General features: G+C 41.3%; 2 protein-coding genes across 7 annotated transcripts in view; one reads left to right on the top strand and one right to left on the bottom strand.

The window, feature by feature from the left end:
• The window catches only part of LOC146025658 (renalase-like), a 280779-nt gene that overhangs the window by 197460 nt on the left and 59780 nt on the right, over positions 1-23539 (top strand). For 2 of the 3 annotated variants that reach the window (XM_083155630.1, XM_083155632.1), the window contains one exon: positions 5136-5206. The exons of the other annotated variant lie outside the window; for it this stretch is intronic. The gene's annotated coding sequence lies outside the window, so the exon portion shown is untranslated. The remainder of the gene's footprint in view (positions 1-5135; positions 5207-23539) is intronic. 3 annotated transcript variants of the gene reach the window in all.
• Positions 5855-23539, bottom strand: part of GATA2 (GATA binding protein 2) — a 21137-nt gene continuing 3452 nt past the window's right edge. For 2 of the 4 annotated variants that reach the window (XM_083155627.1, XM_083155626.1), the window contains exons 2-6: positions 16105-16460; positions 14705-15262; positions 12906-13084; positions 9552-9677; positions 5855-8028 (exon numbers count right to left, since the gene is read on the bottom strand). In XM_083155627.1, coding sequence (XP_083011753.1) covers positions 7729-8028; positions 9552-9677; positions 12906-13084; positions 14705-15262; positions 16105-16336 — 1395 coding nt within the window. In that variant the 5' untranslated portion in view covers positions 16337-16460 and the 3' untranslated portion in view covers positions 5855-7728. Of the gene's footprint in view, positions 8029-9551; positions 9678-12905; positions 13085-14704; positions 15263-16104; positions 16461-17653; positions 17805-23539 lie in introns of those variants that run through there. The other 2 variants (XM_083155624.1, XM_083155628.1) reach the window with 2 other exon arrangements.

The following is a 23539-nucleotide window of genomic DNA, read 5'->3' as shown; positions in this document are numbered from 1 at the left end:
ACAGAGCTCTGATAGGAGCCCGTCCCAGGGATGCGCTCAGTCTAAAGACGCGGGGTCTGCACATGCCCCGGCAGCAGCGCTATCCCATAGCCCATAGGCTACAATCGACTATCGCTATCTCAAAATGGTGATAGCCCAGGGATGCAAACCGCTGTTGCCCGATGTTGATACATCAGGCAACTTTGCACCCCCCATAGAAACCTATGGGGGATGCGGCCGGCAGCGATGCAGGGGGGATCGCAGCAGGGATCTCTGATACCTGCTGCAGTCCCTTTTTGGTACATTTGGGCGATACTTAATATTTGCGGCTAACTCGGGTGTTTTCGGAGATTTAGCCGGAAATATTGTTTGATAAATTTGGCCTTAGCGCTGGGTAGACATTCACGAATTGTGTTCCAATCATGGTACCTGAGACCACTCTGCACACCCATCATGTAGTGTGTACACCTAATCTGTCATCTGTCCGCATCATTCATCACATTACCCTGACGTACTTCATGTAATGCTGGGCTCTCACTAAAGGATGTGTGTACCCAACAACGGCACCATACATTGCACCGTGCGTATATACTACATATTTATTTTATTTATTTATTTATTAACAGTTTCTTATATAGCGCAGCAGATTCCGTTGCGCTTTACAAAGGAGACAGTGATACAACAAACAGGGTATTTACAGACAGTCAAAAGGTAGGAGGGCCCTGCTCGCAAGCTTACAATCTATAGGGAAATAGGCATTGATACATAAGGATAGATACTGTATTCTTTATTGCATCGATCCCACCAGAATGCAAGGTTCTGTGATTGGTTCTGGAATTTGATAAGCTTGCCTGAAGAGATGAGTTTTTAGGGAACGCTTATAGGTTTGGAGACTGGGGGAGAGTCTTACTGTGCTTGGTAGGGCATTCCACAGAGTGGGTGCAGCCCGAAGAACGTCCTGCAGTCGGGACTGGGAGCGAGTAATGAGTGTGGATGAGAGACGCAGATCTTGGGAGGAGCGTAGAGGTCGTGTTGGATGATGTTGTGAGATAAGAGAAGATCTGTATGTTGGTGTAGTTTGGTTTATGGCTTTGTGTGTAAGTAAAAGTATTAATCTAGGATAGTGGCTTTTCTCTCTGTTGGGAAACATTTATAAGGGCATTGGCACCAAAGAACAAAATGTATGTTTCCTGTCATACGATAGCATGTGGATAATGTTAATCTTGTGTGAGCGGAGTTTATTTATAGACCACATATAATGAGCATTATTTTATGCTAAATATCAGTCTCACGTAGTCAGTTGATGTTATTTCTGTCCCTGGTTTTTTTAGGAGAATTTTTTGGCCTCATGAAAGCTTAGTTTGATAGATGCCACAAAGTTACCCCTCGGCTCAGTAAAGATGACATTCTACCCACAGTTTCAAGGACAGTAGTCAGACCACAAAATGCCACCACCACAGTAAGTGACAGATGCAGTGTAAGTCTCTGAAACAAGTTATTAAAAGCAGTGGCGTAAGTTCGTCCCAGTTACACGGAATATATATTGGTGCGCCCCCCCATACATACATACACACAACTATAGTTCTGAAAAATATATGTTCTATATTTATATATATATATAGAGAGAGAGAGAGAGAGAACACACATAGAAGCAATATCAACCACTTTCCAAGGGAGGAGAGGTGCCCCCTTGGGAGCAGGAGTCCTGCAGCAGATGACTCCATTGCCTCCCAGAGTTACGCCTATGATTGAAAGCACTTTTCCGTCATCCACCTACTGCATTATTCTCACAGAGACACTTATGACCTCTGGTTCTTGGCTTTGTGCAAAGGAGGTGCTGCATACCTCCAAGCCTCCGCCCTAAAAACAGCCCCCCAGATTGTAACGCTGATATTTCTACTGTAGTTTATAACATGAATCCCAGTGCCTGATTGGTTGCTGCAGGCTTTCCCACTTTTACTAGTGATGCCAAATAAAATATGATTTGTAATTTGACATTTCTTTCGGTATAAAAGTGCCCCACTGTAGGTAACGGCTGAATCATGTATCTGGTTACTGTGTAGCTTCTGTGGTTCTTCAGGACAACATAGGTCAGAAATGTTCTGTATCTATTCTGAGTTTTTCAGGGCAGCGTTTCAGAAATCCCGCATCAGACAAAGATTCTTACATTACGCCGAGAGTGGACAAATGAATTTCACACTCGTGACAGGGCAGTCACTACAGTCTGCTGTTCTCTCTCATGTTTAGTTCTCAATTTGGAGTCTATCCATCAAATGTATACACATAAAACTCCCATTGTGCACAAAAACAAAGCCCCAGTACTTAATACATGAGCATATGTATGTAGGTGTCTGTATTTAAAGGCTAACTGCAGTTAATGGGAAATAAAATAATAATACATATGCGCAGAGGGATAAAAAGGGGTTTTCTCTCTTTTAAAACTTTTTTTTTTAGGGTCATTTTTAAAAAAAATTTTTACAGTGTCTTATATAACGCAGCAGATTCCGTTGCGCTTTACAATTGGAAACAACAGTGATTAAACAAATTGGGTAGATACAAACCGACATAGAGGTCATTCATTAACCGTTTGAGTGCCAAGAGAATTTGTCAACACAGGTGTGAATAGGGAATCAAAACAAAATTTACTCATCAAAATGATGTTTAATATTATTAACTTATATAGGACATTTAATCTTTATTTACACAACATTTTTTTATTTGAATTTATATCACGTAACAATTAGATTTGAGTGAGTTATTTTGTTTCTGTGCAGGGTAAATACATTTATTTTTACACTGCAATATAGATATCAGTTTGAAGTACAAACACCACCCAAATCTAACTCTCTCTGCACATGTTACATCTGCCCCACCTGCAGTGGAGCATGGTTTTGTCCATTAGATAGAGAATTTGATTTTGCGATTGAGCCAGAATCAGGCCCATAGTCCCAGTAGTTTACTGTGCTGGTCCCTGGATCCCCAGTGCTGTTTCCATAATGACTTTTCTCATAGTGGTTACAACATACTCATTGCCTGCTCTGCAAATGGTTTTCTACGGGAAAGCTCAATTCACCCTACGAGCATAATTATATATACCGTATATACTCGAGTATAAGTCGACCCGAATATAAGCCGAGGCACCTAATTTTATAACAAAAAAACTGGGAAAAAACTTATTGACTCAAGTGGGACCCTCACTCGAGTATAAGCCGAGGGGGGCTTTTTCAGCATAAAAAATGTTCTGAAAAAGTAGGCTTATACTCGAGTATATATGGTATATATTTATGTTGTTAATTTATATAAATGAACCTTGACTAAGTATATGTGTGTGTGTGTGTGTGTGTTTCGATAGCTGTGTGATGTTTTTAGTTGAAAACTGAAATCAGAAATCACTTTACTAATTAGATTAGGAGGTTTATTAACAAATTTACTCTTAAGCGATAAAACCACTAAAAGTTTATTTGTTAAAAGAGAAGAGGATTTTTGGTCTCCACAAAAAAAAAATATTGGTTTTCCTTTTTTTTTTTCTTTACAATATATTAAAGAGGTTTTCCAACTTAAATATGTCATAAACTGTTTTCCACTTTTGGCATGTAAATAATAATAATGCATATTATGTCCCTTTAAGACACAGGCATCTCGTTTTTCCAATGTTTTTCCTACGGTTACATATCAGAACTTTGAGGATCACAAGCATGAAGGTGTTATTTTGTTATAAATAGTCCCATTACCTAAAGAGCCCCCCTTCACCAGGAAGAGCGTTGCTGCTGTTCAGTGCTACCCTGTATAATTATTTTTAATTTCATACATTAAATTTTTCGTTTAACACTATAATTTCCAGATTTCACGGCTTAAAGGGAACAAGGATTCTCCTAGTATCCGCAGAGAGATCTCGGCTGGAGTTAGTTAATGATATTGTGGTGTTGGCATGCTAGAATTACAGGGATTAAGGTCATTTGTTAAATGACTGTGTAGTATAGTGATCAACTTCAGACAGAGATGTATTTGCCTCTCTGCAGAGTTACATCCCATAAAACCTCCAGATCGCGCTCCAATTAAAACAACCCACTAATTTGTCACAATTACAGGGGGCAATTAGAAGGACTGCGTTCTTTATTCCTTTGTAAATCCTCCAAGTGCCTTAAAACTAACGGAATGCTGGACAGTATAATTGAACAATGATTAATTAGATAACCAGCAATTAGTAGAAGAGCTTTTTATTTTTTTTTCTTACTCCAAACCGAAACTTTGGAATTTTTTTTTTTTTTAAAGACATGTAGAAAATCCTACTGATAATTCATATTATCTGACTTTCGCCAATGCAAATCCCACCATCGGCTTCCCAGTAACTGAGGAGTTAATCCTGTCCCTCCGCTGCCACCCCTCCTAATCATGTAGCGTCATTTAGGTGTTTATAGGAACATGTGCCAGTTTAGAGATCCGAACCCCGGTTCTGTCACAGAGAAAGACATGTTGTGATTCAGGGTGTGTAATGGGAGAACCATTGTTATAAAACATTATAGAAATGTTTCTCCTATGGGGAATGGAGGTGTAAGACACTGAGCACTGGGGAATACCCATCCTCTGGATCCTGCCTAACTGGTTCCACCTGGCAGCACATTGCTATAAATGTTCTGGCGTGTTTATTAGGCTGCTCCTCTGAACAACTCACTCATAGGTGCTGTAAGGAGTCGGTCAGTTTGTGTGTGTGTGTGATAGATAGATAGGGCAGTACGGATGGTGTAGTGGTTAGCATTACTGCCTCACAGCGCTGACATCATTTGTTCGATTCCCCCCATGGCCCTAAATGTGCGGAGTTAGTATATTCTCCCCGTGCTTGCGTGGGTTTACTCCGGGGGCTCCGGTTTCCTCCCACAATCCAAAAATATACTGGTAGGCTAATTGGCTCCCAACAAAATTAACCCTAGAATGTCTGTGTGTGCGTGTACATGTGGTAGGGAATATAGAGTGTAAGCTCCACTGGGGCAGGGACTGATGTGACTGTTCAACTATACAGCACTGCGGAATATGTGTGCGCTATATAAATAACTTAATAAATAATTAATACATAGATAGATAATCAGATTCTGTAACATTTGCAGACCTTGTATGTTTGTTCTGAGGTCCCTAAAGAGTTTTATGCTTCCCTGTTTTAGGACGGTCATTGCCACACAATCCCTAACAAATCACGGAACCTTCTCTATAAAGAGTCACCCAGGATCTACTGGTAAGCCTGCAAGAAATAAACTACTGTCAATTTTAGCAGAGTGCGAACGTAGTTTTTGGCAATTCCTTGTGAAACTTTTATTTTGAAATATTACTTTAATAAAATCAGGCTGGTCGCGGGAATACTGCTAACATGCTCATTCATGTTCCAATAATAAAATAAAAAAACACTGCAAGTAATATGAAGAGGAGTTAGAAAGGAGATCACACAAACAGCCTTGTGCAACTGAAAACACAGGCGAATAAAGTTGTAAACAAGGTGATAAAGGGGACTGCATGAAATAAATCTGTATCAAAAGATTCAATTACTGCAGTCATCTGTGTGGACCAGTGACATTTATTTACCGCACACATATTTATGATCAGTGAATGTGTTGAAGCTTTAGAAGAAACCGTAATCCTTAGAACATACTACATAGCACAGTACAAGACGTTACTACGCTGCTCTCTGTAATGCTGAAGGTGTACGTCCAATGTCGTCAATCTCTCTTCAATGATTTAGAAGTTGCAGAGTTCACTCTGAGCTTAAACGCAAAGACCCATTGTATCAAAATTGTGTGTTGACGTTAATTTTTTTTTTAAATGACAATAATAAAATAATTAAAAAGCTTCATGTAAGCTACTAATGCGATAAACACATAGGCCAAAATTCCACAAAAAAAGTTTTTTTATTTTTAGTATTCACCTTCATTGAATAGGAGGATAGCATTACACTTTTTACAGACAATATATAAACATGGTGTACAGAGTCAACAATAACTTAAGGTCACTAATCAAAACAAGGTAAAAAAAAAATACTGTATAATTTTATGCGGCTACCGATACAAAATAATTTATTTCCGGGCCTCAGACGTAAACTGCAGGCTGGCAAGATATTGCACTTCTCAATTTCTCTTGTATCAGTAATGTTTTCCCTGTAACCCACCCGCCCCTGTTTTAGAAAATGAAAAAAAAAAAAAGGTACAAAATAATGTACAACTTGTAACATTAAGCATTTTCCCCTATACAGCCAGGCTATCACGGCACTGATCTTAAGGGTTTTCTGGCCACTAAAGTTTATAGAAATTTTCAAGGACCATTGGGCCTCAACTTTTGAACCGTCCTACTTAAAACAACTTTGCCCTGTCCTTGGTGACTTTTATACTATAGTCTCCGCCAATATGAGTTTTCCCATTTACTCAGGTTTTTTTAAATTTCTTTATTACATTGTGGCAATTGCGATATATAATAATATAACTGTCATAACAGGAATGTTTGTTACAATTTTTTTTTTGTACATTTGCCGTAAGATGAATGGGTAAATTTACTGCATACAGCTGTAATGTATCCTTCGCACAGCGTTCCTCTTTGTTTATTAATTAATATATACATAATTATGTTATATTGAATTGTTAACAGTAAGATGTTTGGGAAGGGCAGTAAATACGGTCACATTTTAACATTGTGGGGGAGGAGCAATTGGTTTCTGACGGTTTTGAGGCATGTATGTTTTTGATTGAAATGACAGGTATGTTGGGTAGGAATAGAGATAGTTTTTACTGCAAATTGCAACTTTTTTTCAATTCAACAATTTATTTAATGCCAAAATCCCCAAAGTCCCATATGTGTCCACTTTCTAGATTTCTCCATGATTTCTCAGTGCGCGCGTAACTAGAAGCCATTTTTGGAATGCTAGATAAATAAATTTTAGATATTTTTGTTATTTATTTTTCTGTGGAAAGCACATTGAATTTAAAGAAACTCTGGCACGTGCAAACAAAGAATGTCGGGGAACTTAGCCAAAGAATCGGGGGGGGAAAATGCCCCAGAAACCTTGGACCAGGTGCAATCACTTACAAGGAACCACATTAAATAATTTTTCAATGTTTGCTTTCATGGTTGCTTATTCCAAAACCTCTTCAACCAATCGTCCTCCAGCAGCAGGAGGGTTAAGTTCAGGTCAAAGATGTAGCGGTGGTCTTGTCCGAGTAGGGCGGCAGAGCAAAAAAAAAGTCTATAGCTTACAGACCAGATGTTCCCAGGACAAGGGCAGACGATTATGGTTAGGGGGGAGGGAATAAAAATTCAGGAGCAGAAAATAAATATGTTTTTTTTTTTTTTTCTTTTAAAATTAAGCTTTAGATTTTAATTTTTTATATATAAACGTGTCCATTTGAAACAAATCTGCAGTACAAATCCAGCATCATCTACCACTGGGTCCTTCCAACCCACACGAGATGGATAACGTATTTACAATATTCACAGTAATTTAAAAACAAAACAAAAACAAAACAAAAAATCTCGCTATGTCCGCCTTTACCTTCACCACGGGTTGGTCAGAAAGCAGTTTATTCCATTTCTCCAGTCCAGGGGCAGTGCTTTATCTGGTCCTACCAAATAGTCCTGGTTAAGTCCAATGCGAAGGCCTATCTGATGCAACAGACAAGGTGCAAGCCAGTCCTACATTGTCTTCTTGGAGACTCTGGGCGCCAACCCAGACCTTACCCACATGCTCTATTACAGTCTTTTGGGTAGAAGATATTTTTATCCCATTGCCGTCACCATGCTAGACGGGTGTGGGTGCCCAAAGGAAAGACTAGAGGAAGGGTGGATAGGTGTTGGTGTCTGCAAAATGTGGCCAGAATGGCTGAAGGGAGGCAAATGCCCCATAGGGCCCATGTGACTGGCCAGGGCAGCCGCGCTGAAAGGTGAAGACTTCTCCTGCATGCACTTGGAAAGTTCCTCAAAACACTCCGAGCCTTTCTTGTTTTTCTTGGATTTGTTGGACATTTTCCTATTCCTGGTCTGAATTCCTTCCTTTTTCATGGTCAGGGGCCTGTTCACCTGTAACAGAATACAAGAACATCAGTCTCGGGCTAATTTAAACCATGTATTAGACATCTGCGCTCCTGCAGGATAGACATGCTCTGTCACTGCCATTTCCTGTATGTTAGACAACGCAAACTACAAATAACATTTTCCTTCTACCCAGCAAAACATTGTTTTACAGTACAAATATTTTAATATAAATTACATCCTCCTGGCATTTCTGGACAGTGATTAATCTCAACCAGCAAAGTACATTTCTATGTAGTGGGGCAGCCATGTTCCAGGTCGGACCTAAAGTTTACAGTGCCTCATTACTTGCTAGGACCTAGTTATATTAGTGAGGCAAGAGACACGGGGCCTCAGTGATGTCTTTAGCTCATGATATAATGAATAATGGAAGACCTCACGAAAAAATGACCACTTTCACAGTTGCATTTTAAATACACGGTAATCCACAGTAGTCAGACCTTTGCTTATATAAACTACATATATATATATAAAAATCTGTGTCTGTTATTAAATATATAGCTACTATATATATATATATATATATATATATATATATATATATATATATATATATATATATATATATATATATATATATATATATATATATATATATATATATAGTAATCGACTGGAACAGAGGTGGCACTCAGCGGACTTGGTGAAGTAAAAAACTGTTATTCACAGCAAACTGTGTCTCACAGTTTGCTGTGAATAAAAGTTTTTTACTTCACCAAGTCCGCTGAGTGCCACCTCTGTTCCAGTCGATTACTACAGATACTCTCGGGAAGGCACCAACGGCAGTTGTCTATATTTTGGATAAGAGTGCCGGGCTGACACCGCCCGCTGACTATATATATATATATATATATATATATAAAAGAGAGAGAGAGAGAGCACATATATATTTCAGAAGCAATATCGATAGCTTTCCATTTATAGATTTAAACTTGCAGGGGGGGAGAGGTGCCCTCTTGGAAGCAGGAGCCCGGCAGCAGATCACTCCGTTGCCCCCCAGGGTTCTGCCTCTGGAGGTCACTGTGTATATTTGCAGGGGTACATTTACTAAAGCTTTTAAAAGTGAAAAGTAGGGAAATTGCTCTTAGCAACCAGTCAGATTGTGTAGCATTTTCTAGGATGCAATAGAAGAGTGATCGCTAGAATCAGTTTGGTTGCTATGAACAACATCCCCATTTTTCACTTTTAGAAGCGTTAGTAAATGAACCCCATAGATTTAGGACATCTCACTTGCGATCCTTGCATCAATAGGTCACCCAGCAGTCGAGGGGTTTAAACAATTAAGGAAACAAATTGGAAGAGAAGAGCTGATTATGCGCCATTGTGTCTCCATCTCCCTCCGGTCACTGGGCTACAGAAGCCAAGCTGTTGCATTGTTAAGTTACATTGGATGTGGCATTGCTGTGCTGGGGAAGGAACGGAGGGGAGACGCCTCTAGGGTGTACCTAACAGACACCGACCTCATTGAATTCCTAGCAAGCCAAGCTTAGCAGTCTGCTGGGGCAACTTACATTGTGCAGTTTGTAGTACAGTCCGCAGGCGTTACACACTGGGTCCCCATTTGCATTGCGCCGCCATAAGGTTGTGGTCGTTGTTTGACAGTTTGCACAACAGGTGCCTGCTCTCCGAGCTGCTGACTGTAAAGAGACACAAGCAGTACTGGTCAGTATGTCCCAACAACAAAGTCCTGTATTAAATGCCAGTTAACAAGCCAGGTCTGTCTATATACAAATGCAAAGTGGAGCACAGTTGTATTGTCACCGAGGGCTAGACAATAAAGCTTTATTTGGAAACATGGCCAAGTAACAACCCTCCAGCCTTAAGCTAGGTACACACTGGTGCAACTGCCAATTGTTCCGACTTTACTGATGATTTCCCTTACACTCAGAAGTAGCGGAAAGGAGCGTACACTCACACGCTGCACACTTGCTAGCGACCAAATTGTATTTTAGATTGTGTGGATGCTAGCGATATATCGCTGCTCCTGCACACATTAGAACAACCTTCCTGCCACTCTGTTTTAGAGACTGGCATGAAGATGACGGCATATCGATCCGGCATATCATTTGTTGTCCCGTTGGCCATACCAATATGCACAAAATCACTAGCGATACCCCTAGGTTTGAAGAAGCGTGCATATTGAGTGTACACATTGACCCTTATTCTGGTGCACTCGCAAAGGCAACTTCCTTCTCAAATGGACAAAACCATGTGCACTGCAGGGGGGCAGATGTTAACATGTGCAGAGAGTTAGATTTGGGTGCGATATTGTTTCTGTGCAGGGAAAATACTGACTGCTTTATTTTTACACAGCAATATACTTTGAAGTAAAACCCCACCCAAATCTAATTCTCTCTGCACAAGTTAAATCTGCCCCACCTGCAGCGCAGCATGGTTTTGTACATTTGAGAAGGAATTTGCCTTTGCTACTGAACCAGAATAAGGGCCATTGAGCGATATAGGCGATATGCCGGACTAATCCAGACGTCTGGACGGCACATCGCTCAGTGTGTGCACAGCTTTAGAGTTGATAGAAGTTTACAACAGGCTTGGATGACCTGTAGCACTTCAACTGCTGTGGATCGACATGTCTCAGCATGCCACCGGCTTATGCCATTACACATCAACCAGAGGCGTTTGCTGTGACTTGTAGTGATTATGCAACAACTGGAAAAGCATACCTCCCAACTTGTGTCCGGATGAAATAGGGACACTCGCGCGGCAAGGGGGAGGGGCGTATGTAAATGAGGGCGCGGCTTATGCTAATTAGCCGCTACCTCATTTTCATACGAGAATAGACGCTGTGCGCATGCGCACAGCGTCTATTCTACTAGATTGGGGGGTCTCCCAACTGCCACCCCCCGCAGCGGGACAATGCCTGCTGCGGGTGGGACGTCGGGACAGGACCCGAAAATCGGGACTGTCCCGACGGAATCGTGACAGTTGGGAGGTATGGAAAAGTCACTGGTTACCACCACAGGTTAAGGACTTTAATCTACAAACATAGGAAATAGATGTAACGGACATTATAATTGTGAGCAGATCTAGATAGATAGATAGATAGATAGATAGATAGATAGATAGATAGATGGATGTGCTACAAAACAGTGACAGTGACACAAGTGGCGTTGCTGACAGTACATGTGCATCAGGGTATTTCTTGACAGCTGACGTCAAGAAGTTCTAATTCACACATGTTGCTACGGGCAACCAATCAAAATCTGCTTATTTATTTAGCTCTTTCTAGAAGATAATAGTATCTGATTCCATGTGACACAGAACTTATTTAGCGATAGAATGGGCTCCACAAATTTGAATGTCCTTAATAATGACTTTTTCAAGCTTCTTAACAATGCTGCCACTAGGGATTTCCAGTATTCAAGGCTTGAAAGTCAATTAAACAGGACAAGAACTAATGTTCTGGCATCAAGGTGACTCAGGAATTCCCCACACTACACAGCGACCCCCTCCCCGATTCTCTACTGGAAGGGTTAATATGTCCGATTATACCTCACACAACATCACCCCAACATTTCCAAGAAAACGCCCCAACATTTCCAAGAAAACGCAGGCAGACTGCAGATGGTTATTATGCATTATTTGCAAAGTATTGGACATTTCAGAACAGCCCAGCCAGCCTCGCCTAGGGTAAACTCTGTAAAGTTATTTAATGTCCGGAAACGCAGAGCCGAAGTTTCCTTATCAGCGCGGTGCAGATATCCGGATAGGAAGCTTGTAGCATGAGCTCAGATGGGGCCATGTACAACAAAGCAAAATGCTCCTACATACAAAGTGGAGGTGACTCCATGGAAAATGAATAGCTTATAAAAACCTAGGGATTGTCTGAGGGAAAAATACCGAGTACAGCTCCTAGACTATACAAGTGGACTGACTCCACAGACCTGCATTATGGCCGGCTGTTCCCCTGATTTATTAGGCTGATAAGGACCAGTCTTGTTGCTATTAGCCTGGTCAGGCAAAGTTTGAGCTGAGGGCAGTCTGTACACCGTGTATTGTTGTCACGTTAATAGCATAATGGTCTTGTTAGGCCACTAATATTATTGCATCATCATCGGCCTAGCATTCATTTCTCTCAGGGATAGAACTACAGGTCCCAGCATGACCTGCCAGACGGAGCTAATGTAATTATGTATCATACATGCCTTAAAGTGCTGTATGTAGTAAGGGGTGGGTGTTCTGCAAACTACCCCAGGGCAAGGACCAGGGTGCAAGGATGATTGGAAATGTTTTACCCCTTGGGGAAGAAGATTGATTTATCCGATTCCTTTTCTGGCACTGGTACAAACCTGATGTGAGTCAGGTATTCCTACCCCCTCCAGACCAAATATCAGTTACTGTACTATATATGACCCCTCGCATAGGCACAGGCTGCAGAGATGATGGGGCAGTGTATAAAGAGTGGGGCTGTCAGGAGAGTGATGAGTGATTTGGTGTCACAACCTTTTAAGTGCTTGCTACATAGCACACATCAATCCTGAGTATCCTCTGAACTACGACGGGATCAATCTGATCCCTATTGCAATGGCTGGTGCCGACCAGAACCAACAAGGAAAGTGTACTTGCTTTCCCAGAAAGAAAAAAAATAGATTGTTGTCAATAGACCCATCGCTGACAAACTCCATGCATTTTTTTTTTTTTTGCTGAAAACTTGAAAGGTTTTGCAAGCGATACAATTAACTTAAGAAAGATACTGCTGCCACTGAGTAGATTGCAAGCTCTGCGGCCAGGAAAGCTCAGTGTCCCAGAACACAGTGTGTCGGGTACAGTTTGCCATCTGAAGCTTTGACATGTAGCAGATAATAATAAAAGACATATATATATATAGCCCCCCGGGTGACACCTACCAGTCTTCGTTTGGGTTTTATGAGTGGTCGGTTTTGACCATTCATTTTGTGGTAGAGCCCGCAGGCGTTACACAGATAGTGGCCAGTCCCGTCTCTCCTCCATAGTGGGGTAGCTGTTGCTCCACAGTTCACACATTCTCTCCCTTCTAAATGGAAACACGAAGAAACCGGATTTCTTTCTTTAAAAACAAATTCACAATATTTTTGCACCGTCCTTCAGACACAATTGACACATAAGAAATGCTGCACTCTGGTTAACAATAATAATAATGTCATTTCTAAAAACAATACTTCTATATTTACAAACATTTCATATTTACTAATAATTCTTTTTTTTTGTAGACATATATTTACAAATTGCATTTAGCAATAAACAACGATCTGTTAAGGCTGCATGTAAAATATATTATACTGTTATATATTATTTATTTTATTTTTCTCTGCAAATATAAATTCGATAGTGTTCTTTTCCCTGCACTGTTTGATTATAATTGCAAGTTAAAAGAAAAGTTACTACACAACACTGGATTATAATTCAGTGCGATATTTAGATCCAATTACATTTTATTTTCCAGTTGGATAATTGATGATGTTAATTGTAATAATCGCAGCGCTGGATTATAAGGCTCTGTAGGATTTATGGGCAGATTTTGCAGTACATCTACTACAGAATAATGTTTCTCAGGTTATGACCGATTCGGGAGCAGGACGTGTCTTTAGGTTTCGAATTTCAGCAAAAACAATCGATCAGTCACGAACTTTGCCGTGTTCCCGTCTATTTGTTACACTTTCTACATGCACATTCATGTCAGCGAAAATCGCTGCAATTTCTCTATTCCACCACCCCCCCCCCCCCATCAGATAATCCATCGTCTGAGGAGATCGGGCTGTTAACAGACCCACGAATACATATGTATTTATCGGTAACGAAGTTATTTCTATATCAGGAAAACATTTCTCCATCAGTTTTTGAAAATGTTAATTTAACGAGGGATGCAGATATCAGAATCGTCGTTGTGTTTATGCGTCAGAATTGTATTTACTATTTGCAATAAATAAGATCAGAATACAATGGAAATCGATCAAATAAAAGAAACAAACTGCAACATAACAACGGCATTTTGTGTTATATTTAAATAAACATCTAATTGTGTGTGTGGTGTGCCTTTGTTAAATATATATAAACACACATATATATATATATATATATATACACACACTATTTAATTTTGTGTATGTATGGTAATTGGTCATACATAGATCTAAACAACGTGTAACGAAAATCCATTGTAAAATGTCAGTGTGTATATAACGGCCAGTGCTGCAGCCCCACAGGTATATTTTATATGTAATCTATGATCCCAGTGCTGCAGCCCCACAGGTATATTGTATATGTAATCTATGATCCCAGTGCTGCACTCTCCCACCCAGGTTCTCTATATGAGATCATGTTCTGTAATGCGCCCAATTCCCCCTGCGGTGCCTTTGGCCAGCCACTGATACTGTATCCCAAATTATTCTCGCCATGTTTAGGAAATATTTAGGCATTTACCGCAGGGTTATAGATCTGGGGTTATTTCCTTACAGGAGACCAGAGTGGGAGAGAGAGGAGCCACTCAATGGGTTTTCGGCAAAGGTACCGGTGTCAGTGCATGTGTGTGTACTGTGTGTATCACAATAAATAGTATATAGAAGGTTGTGTGGCCCAGAACAGGGCACTGGGGTACACTGATGCCTATGTGTATAGACTGATGATGCCCAGCATAGGCAGGGGGTGGGCAGCAGTATTGGGTCCTCACCTGAACATGATCGGCTCTTGCTCCTCTGCTTGGGGGTGAAGCTGGAGACCGGGCCTCCCAGGAGGCTGCCCGGGTGGAAGAGGCCGCTGCTGTACTCGTGTGCTGCGGGCATGTAGGACGGGTAGGTGGGGATGGGGTGGTGGGTAGAGGACTGTCCGCCCATGCCCCCCAGGCTGCCCCTCAGTGGGCTGCCCCCTTCCATCTTCATGCTCTCGCACAGGGACACCTGGTACTTGATACTGTCCTTCTCCTCCGCCCGGGAGGAGGTCGGGGAGGCTGCGCTGCCCGGGTCCGGGGACACATCCTTGGGAGGGGTCGGGGGGAAGCCAAACAGGTGCGGGCTGGAGTGAGAGGAGGTCGGGCCGCCTGAGGAGCCCCCGCCCGGGTACAAGGAGCCGCCAGTGGCCGTGGGGTGCAGCGGGGTCTTGGCGAAGGGGCTGACCGTCCAGTGGTTGTGGTGGTGGGCTGCGGACAGTGCAGACTTGCCGCTCTCCAGCCAGGGCAGCCCGGGGCTGTGCAGGATGTGCGGCCGACACATCTGGCTGCCAGTCAGGCGAGCTGTGGGCACAGGGTACGGCCATTAGTCATACATACATACATACATACATACATACAGCAGCCTAACATGTATGACCTGTACATACAGCATCTATCATGTGTACATATCTGCCTAATGCTACATATACATACAGCTACCTAACATGCTACATGTACATACATCAGCTCTCATGTATACACATTACATGCTACACTCATATCCTACGTGTACCTATATCATCTGACTGACATACCTAGGATCATACACATCTATATTATGATATAACTATATTACCCAGCTATGAGCGGTTACACATTGTCGTTCTATGTATGGCATGTGCCACCTACATACATGTGATACATATACAGGGTACACGGCATTATTGCCTGGACAGAGCAGATCACACCTTGCTCCAAGATCGCTAACCGGCACATACCTAGAACTGGGGAGGCAGATATGTGCCACACACACACACGTGTGGTTCCATGGGGTAAGCCTGTGTCTAGTATAGGCAGGGGGGGAGATACTGGTTGGCTGCAGAGGGTATACAGAACAGAAGACTGGATCCCTGGTACAGACACAGGAGCAAGGCCTAGAACCAGCTCCAATCCCTCAGCCCAGACCCTCGTTATAAAGCCCTGCTGAGGCCAGAACATGTCTAGAACTAACCCTTCCCTATGCACTAATGTGTGGGCACTGTCTGCGCTTCCTTATTTTGGGCTTAATCCAGGGGTGGCATATCAGAGGGCCACAACATCCTCCCTGTAGCTTCTGGGGACCATGCCCTGATCTGTACAGTACTCAGTGCCCACAGTGGTGGCACTGGGGGGGCTACCGGCTATAGGGAGCAGGGGGGACTTACCGTGAGCCTGGCTGTAGGAGACCCTAGCCCGGGCATGTGCGGAGTTGGCATAGTAGGGATTTCCCTGGGAGTCCAGGTGGTTGAAAAACACATCGACTTCATCAGGAGGCAAAAGCTGCGCTGGCTCCATGTAGTTGTGTGCCAGTCCCGGGTGGTGGCTCTCTGGGTGCTGCCCATTGAGCACGGCATGGTGTGCCATCCAGCGAGGCTGGTCCGTGGCCACTTCCATCATGTCAAGTTTATTTACTCCCCAGTGCACCCAAAGTCCTCCGGCTTCGTGCAGGGCAGGCTCTGGCGTAGGAAAGTGAAAGTGTTTCCCCTTGTGTCCCCCGAAAGTAGAGATGGGTCAGCAACACCTGCAAGAGGACAAGGCACGTCACCGTCTGCGAACCCTACTGTCCTGATCAGCTACTGTCACACATGTGTATATAGAGACCTATATACAGAGGACCCCCCCCCCCCCCCCCCCTAATAATCAGCCAGCACAGACCATTACACGGTGTCCAGCCCCTCCTGCCAGTACAGGCAGTCACATGCAACAGTGTATCTCTACAATACTTACTCCTATTGTATACATTGTATCACTACAGTACACACTCCGAATGTATATATTATTGTATCACTACAATACTGTACACCCCTAATGTATACATTGTATCACTACAGTACACACTCCGAATGTATACATTGTATCACTACAGTACTGTACACCCCTAATGTATACATTGTATCACTACAGTACTACACACTCCTAATGTATACATTGTATCACTACAGTACTGTACACTCCGAATGTATACATTGTATCTCTACAATACTTACACTCCTAATGTATACATTGTATCACTACAGTACTGTACACTCCGAATGTATATATTGTATCACTACAGTACTGTACACCCCTATTGTATACATTGTATTACTACAGTTCACACTCCGAATGTATACATTGTATCACTACAATACTATACACTCCGAATGTATATATTGTAGCACTATAGTACTGTACACCCCTAATGTATACATTGTATCACTACACTACTACACACTCCTAATGTATACATTGTATCACTACACTACTACACACTCCTAATGTATACATTGTAGCACTACAGTAATGTACACTCCTAATGTATACATTGTATCTCTACAATACTGTACACTCCGAATGTATACATTGTAGCACTACAGTACTGTACACTCCTAATGTATACATTGTATCTCTACAATACTGTACACTCCGAATGTATACATTGTAGCACTACAGTACTACACACTCCCAATGTATACATTGTATCACTACAGTACTGTACATTGCTAATGTATACAATGTATCACTACATCAGAAATACAAAGCATCAATATATAATACGACGGATGATACATTCTATCCCCCAATATCCATTGTATCATAACAGCATTGCTGCTACTTTGTATCAGATAACACGTTCCAGTAACAAACACACTGCATCCCATAACAGCACAAATACAATCCTGTTACACAATAATAATGCTGATTGCAATCAGGCAGGAGGCGAGTTGTACTTACAGGAGCTTGTTATGAGTGAGGGGAGAGCAGATCATGGGAGGCTGTTACTCAGATGGCAGGCACTGTAGTACTGGCCTCCCCTGTAACATCCCGCAGCCTCCTATGTCAGCCCTGGCGCCAGCTGGACTCCCCTTCACTAGACATGAAGTAAGGAGACGCGCACAGCTAATAACCCCCGGCCAGCCAATCAGGGAGCGAGCTCTGCAAACTGCCGGCTGCTATTGGTCACTCCCCTGAAAATCCACATTCCCTAATTCACTCCAAACATCTAAGGAGCCCATGGGTGGAGGGGGGGGGGGGGGGGGGGGCCTTCATTAGTAAACCCTCTTAATGGGAGGGATTGTATACTACAAGATTTACATATGCATGCGTAAATGTTTATTGCATTTGCTATAAAAATACTCATTAAACACCATCATGTGTATTTATTTATTTACTCCTATCTATTTATCTCTTATCTGGTAGTGATCTATCTCATACGTATCTATATAAATATCGGCTGTCTCTATCTATCTATATATATATATATATATATCTATATATATATATATATATATATATAGATATAGATAGATATATATATATATATATCTACACTAGCTTGTATTCTTGCGGTTCTTTAGAAGTATTTTTGTCAATGTTTAATCCCTGTTACACACTACTACACAACAGGTTACAAATATATAAATAACTATACATATGTATTTGATATAATATATATATTTATTTGAGATATATATATATATATATATATATATATATATATATATATATATATATATATATATATAAAAATGTTTTTATTGTGCGGGTGATAAGTATTTAATAAATACGAATTTAAAAGTGATATAGGACATAAACATCAAAGGCTAAAGTGTATTTTGATTTAGGGGTGTCTGCTGTTCAACCTCTTTTGACGTTTTGGGACAATTGTGTTCTTTTGGACCATTTTGTGTATTGTTTATCATTGGCGTTATATTATCGTTAATGTAAAATGCAGGCGCTTCGCTGTTCGGTTGGTTGCGCCTATTTATCATACTGAGCGGAATAATGACGCTCGCTATCATAGTGGAATGATGTGATCCAGAACATGATCTAGTTATCCCCCGTGTTTAGGCCCCATAAGACAGTGATTGGGTGTAAATTCTATGGATTAACACACAAATAGTAAAATAAACAACATATATTCATGTGGGGACAGTCTAGACAGATGGAAACAAAGACGTATTGGAATATGCAAACAGAGACTTGTAGCACCAAGCACAAAGACTCAAACTCATTAAAGTAAAAGAGGTTAATTCAATGCCCCCATTAGGGTAAAACCGGACTGGCCATGGGTGTTGCAGACGCCGAGGGGGTGAATGGGTTAATTCTGATAGTGGGTTGTGAATGCAGTCCTACCCAGGGGTACAGTAGGTGAAGAATACAGGGTGTGTATGGGGGCTGGGAGTCTGGGACACTGCTTACTGGGTCGGACTGGACCCTTTGTTTGATAGTGTGGGTTTCACATAAGTTGGGGGAGGGCGGATTTAAAGGGCTGAAAGTCAGTAATTAGGTAATAGGAGGCTGGCTTTTGATGCTGTCTCTCCAGTTCGCCAATCCAGCCATCCAGACGCCTGGACTCTGACGTCACCATCTGCTGCCAAATTCACAAGCAAATGATGTTCCCCTTCTCTTTTTAATCATAGCCCCCATCAGCCTGTGGCAAACACTGGCACTGGGAGTGTGTTCCTGAGCTCATGCCCTGCCAGGTGCAGCAGCTTTCTTTCACTGGGCACTTTGCACTCAACTTTAAAGTAGTTTAGAGGAGGGAGAATATTTATATCCTTATTTTCTGAGTCTTTTCTAGAACTAGAAATAAAGTTTCAGCTTCTCGCTCTGACATCTCGCAACACGGGAAATACAGCCAAAGCCAACGCCAGGACGCCCCCTGCAGTCAGTGTTGTTGTTACAATGGGGGGGGGGGGGATCACACCAATGACACCAAGGTTATTACTTTGATTTTAAGTTTTCTGTGATTGCTTTTTTGTATTTCTTTTTTTTTTCACTATTTATGTGAACTGTCAGTTCTTGGGGCTAAATGTGCCTTATTTATTTAAGATATCTACCCTGCCAATACAGTTTATCATACTACAAAGCACCTGGTGAATCTGGTCTAATCTGCTGGGACTTGTGGTCCCACAGCACCTGGAAAGTGCTCTCTCCCTCTCTCTCTCTCTCTCTCTCTCTCTCTCTCTCTCTCTCTCTCTCTCTCTCTCTCTCTCTCTCTCTCTCTCTCTCTCTCTCCCCCTCTCTCTCCCCCTCTCTCTCCCTCTTTCTCCCTCTCTCTGAGCAGGAGAACTATAGATGTAGCCGCTTCCTCTCTGCATGTCCGGCGTTGCAGAAGTTAATAAAGGCGGCCAGGCTGTAGGAAATGCAGCTACAGACAGAGGTTCTGTGTTCAGGAGAAGGGGGGGAGACCAGAGATCTCCGGACACTCCAAACTCTGCTCATTCTCCCTGGCAGCAGCCTGAAGAAGGTAACCCTTGGCATGACACGGGGGCACAGGAGTTCTCATTGCATGTGAGTTCTATTTCTGGAAAACATTTCCTTTAGGGAAGAATATATTTTTTTCTAGGGTGGATATCCCTATCTCACCATGGGATGGGTCCTTGTCCCTGTTTTATTCTGATCAGTCCAGATTAATGTATGAGGGAATGGGTGGACCCCCTGCGGTAACGCCAGGGTAAGTGTCCCACCTAAGTACCTGTGCACTTCATGCCGTCTCCAGCTTGTTGTGTCACGCACAGATTGTGCTGCAGTGATATATGTGTGCATCCCACTACTTGTGTTACACCACAGGCACACACAATCACAGCATGTCACCAGTGTCACCTCCTAGTTATGTATTCCCCACCCAAGTACACAATCGGGTGACAGAAATGGCAGCTCCCACTACACTTAAAGGGCCAGCGAAGTCACACAGCCTGGAGGTACTGCACGAACTCTGCGAATTATTGGTGCAAGGAGTCTAACAATAAATCGTGTTCTCTCTATTACAGTCTCAGCCTGTTTATTTTATATACAGTGTGTACTATATGTAGTGTGTACTATATATACAGTGTCTAATATATATACAGTGTGTACTATATGTAGTGTGTACTATATATACAGTGTGTATTATATGTACAGTGTGTACTATATGTAGTGTGTACTATATATACAGTGTGTACTATATGTAGTGTGTACTATATATACAGTGTGTACTATATGTAGTGTGTACTATATATACAGTGTGTACTATATGTAGTGTGTACTATATATACAGTGTGTACTATATGTAGTGTGTACTATATATACAGTGTGTACTATATGTAGTGTGTACTATATGTACAGTGTGTACTATATATACAGTGTGTACTATATGAAGTGTGTACTATATATACAGTGTCTAATATATATACAGTGTGTACTATATGTACAGTGTGTACTATATATACAATGTGTACTATATGTAGTGTGTACTATATATACAGTGTCTAATATATATACAGTGTGTACTATATGTAGTGTGTACTATATATACAGTGTGTACTATATGTAGTGTGTACTATATATATACAGTGTCTACTATATATACAGTGTGTACTATATGTAGTGTGTACTATATATATACAGTGTGTACTATATATACAGTGTGTACTATATATACAGTGTCTAATATATATACAGTGTGTACTATATGTAGTGTGTACTATATGTAGTGTGTACTATATATACAGTGTGTACTATATATACAGTGTGTACTATATGTACAGTGTGTACTATATGTAGTGTGTACTATATATACAGTGTGTACTATACATACAGTGTGTACTATATATACAGTGTGTACTATATGTAGTGTGTACTATATATACAGTGTGTACTATATGTAGTGTGTACTATATATACAGTGTGTACTATATATACAGTGTCTAATATATACAGTGTGTACTATATGTAGTGTGTACTATATGTAGTGTGTACTATATGTAGTGTGTACTATATGTAGTGTGTACTATATATACAGTGTGTACTATATATACAGTGTGTACTATATGTACAGTGTGTACTATATGTAGTGTGTACTATATATACAGTGTGTACTATACATACAGTGTGTACTATATATACAATGTGTACTATATGTAGTGTGTACTATATATACAGTGTGTACTATATGTAGTGTGTACTATATATACAGTGTGTACTATATATACAGTGTGCAGAATGAGGCAGCACATAATACATAGGCGTCATTAATATGCAGTGTAATATTGCTTGCATAGTTATATTGGGAGCCATCAGGCATTGCAAGATCAAATCTACCAAAGAAGAGAAGATTGCATTGAAATAATATCTATCTATCTATCTATCTATCTATCTATCTATCTATCTATCTATCTATCTATCTATGGCGAATTAATGGTTGTACTCGGAGCATGTCCATGCATTGTGTTTGCTGATGTAATTATAATATTCCCACTGGCCGATTGATACATATAATAATGCAGCCTGTATCAGGCTGATAATAGCGAGATATTAGTGTAATACACAGTGTTTATTCCTATGGAATCATCATGCAATAAACATGACAGTGGAGCTGGGATGCGCAGCTGTACCCCCCCCCCCCCCCCCCCATGTGTTTGTCACTGTAGAATAAAGTCACCGGAGGATGTGGCTGCTGTGCCAGGTAAGTGTCAGAGCTGGGCCGGGCATCTGCCTGATAGCTGCTGCTTGGATTACATGTTTAGATTGGAATTAAAACCATCTCACTCTCAGATTGTTAACCCTTCGTTCTCCTGCGGCTGCCTGCCAGGGCAGAAGGGCTGTGGGCACCTGGGCAGTGCCCTGGCACTCAGAGACGGGCAGCTGAGAGGGCAGAGCCGGCTGTGGCTGCTCAATTCATTCACTCAACAGGACACAAAATACCTCGCACACGACCTTCTGCAGCAGCTTAGCCGGTTCCCTGGAGCCGCTTCCAGCTTCGTTCACACGGCTGGTTAAACAGTCATTCTGCCCAATTTATCTGCAGGTCCCTCTGGAGAGCGGCTCAGGCTGCAAGTACTGGCAAATGCCCCGGTGCTCCGTGTGCAAACCACGCCGGGGCCCAGCCTCTGCAAACGGAGGGATATATATATATATATATATATATATATATATATATATACACATACATATATATAATCCTCGGATGTCATATAAACATAAGCCATTGTGAGCTTCTTATTAGAGGGATGCCGACGCGTGTGTATATATATATATATATATATATATTATCAATAGTTAGCAATAACAATTATCTGTAGGCTCCTTCATTTCACACCTTGCACCGATATGTATTGAGAGAATATTTTTTTTAATATAATGCAAGTAGACAAATACCTTACTATCTATCTATCTATCTATCTATCTGTATATATAAAATACATACATACATATATATATATATATATATATATATATATATAGTCGCATCTACAAACACATCACACATGCACATATATTTATAAATGCACATACATACATACATACATACAAACAAATCTCTTTATACACATATATTTATATATACACACACATCTATATTATATATCTCTGTTATGTATCTATACACACACATATATATATATATATATATATATATATATATATATATATGTTACGTATCTATACACACGTGCGTGACACTGTATAACGGTAATCTGAGCGCTGCCGCATTGCACACCTGGATGATTGTGTCATTATAACACCAGCATGTACATTATTACCACCACCATTATATATACTGCAATAGTATAGCGCTGACATCTGCGGGCGCAGTACACAAGCATATATGGTCTGTATAAGAATAAATGCAGGGGA

This window comes from Crinia signifera, chromosome 8, assembly GCF_055691185.1.
Source record: "Crinia signifera chromosome 8, ASM5569118v1, whole genome shotgun sequence".
NCBI classification, from domain to species: domain Eukaryota; kingdom Metazoa; phylum Chordata; class Amphibia; order Anura; family Myobatrachidae; genus Crinia; species Crinia signifera.
The sequence above is the reverse complement of the archived record's forward strand: the minus strand, read 5'-3'. Positions and strand labels throughout refer to the sequence as shown.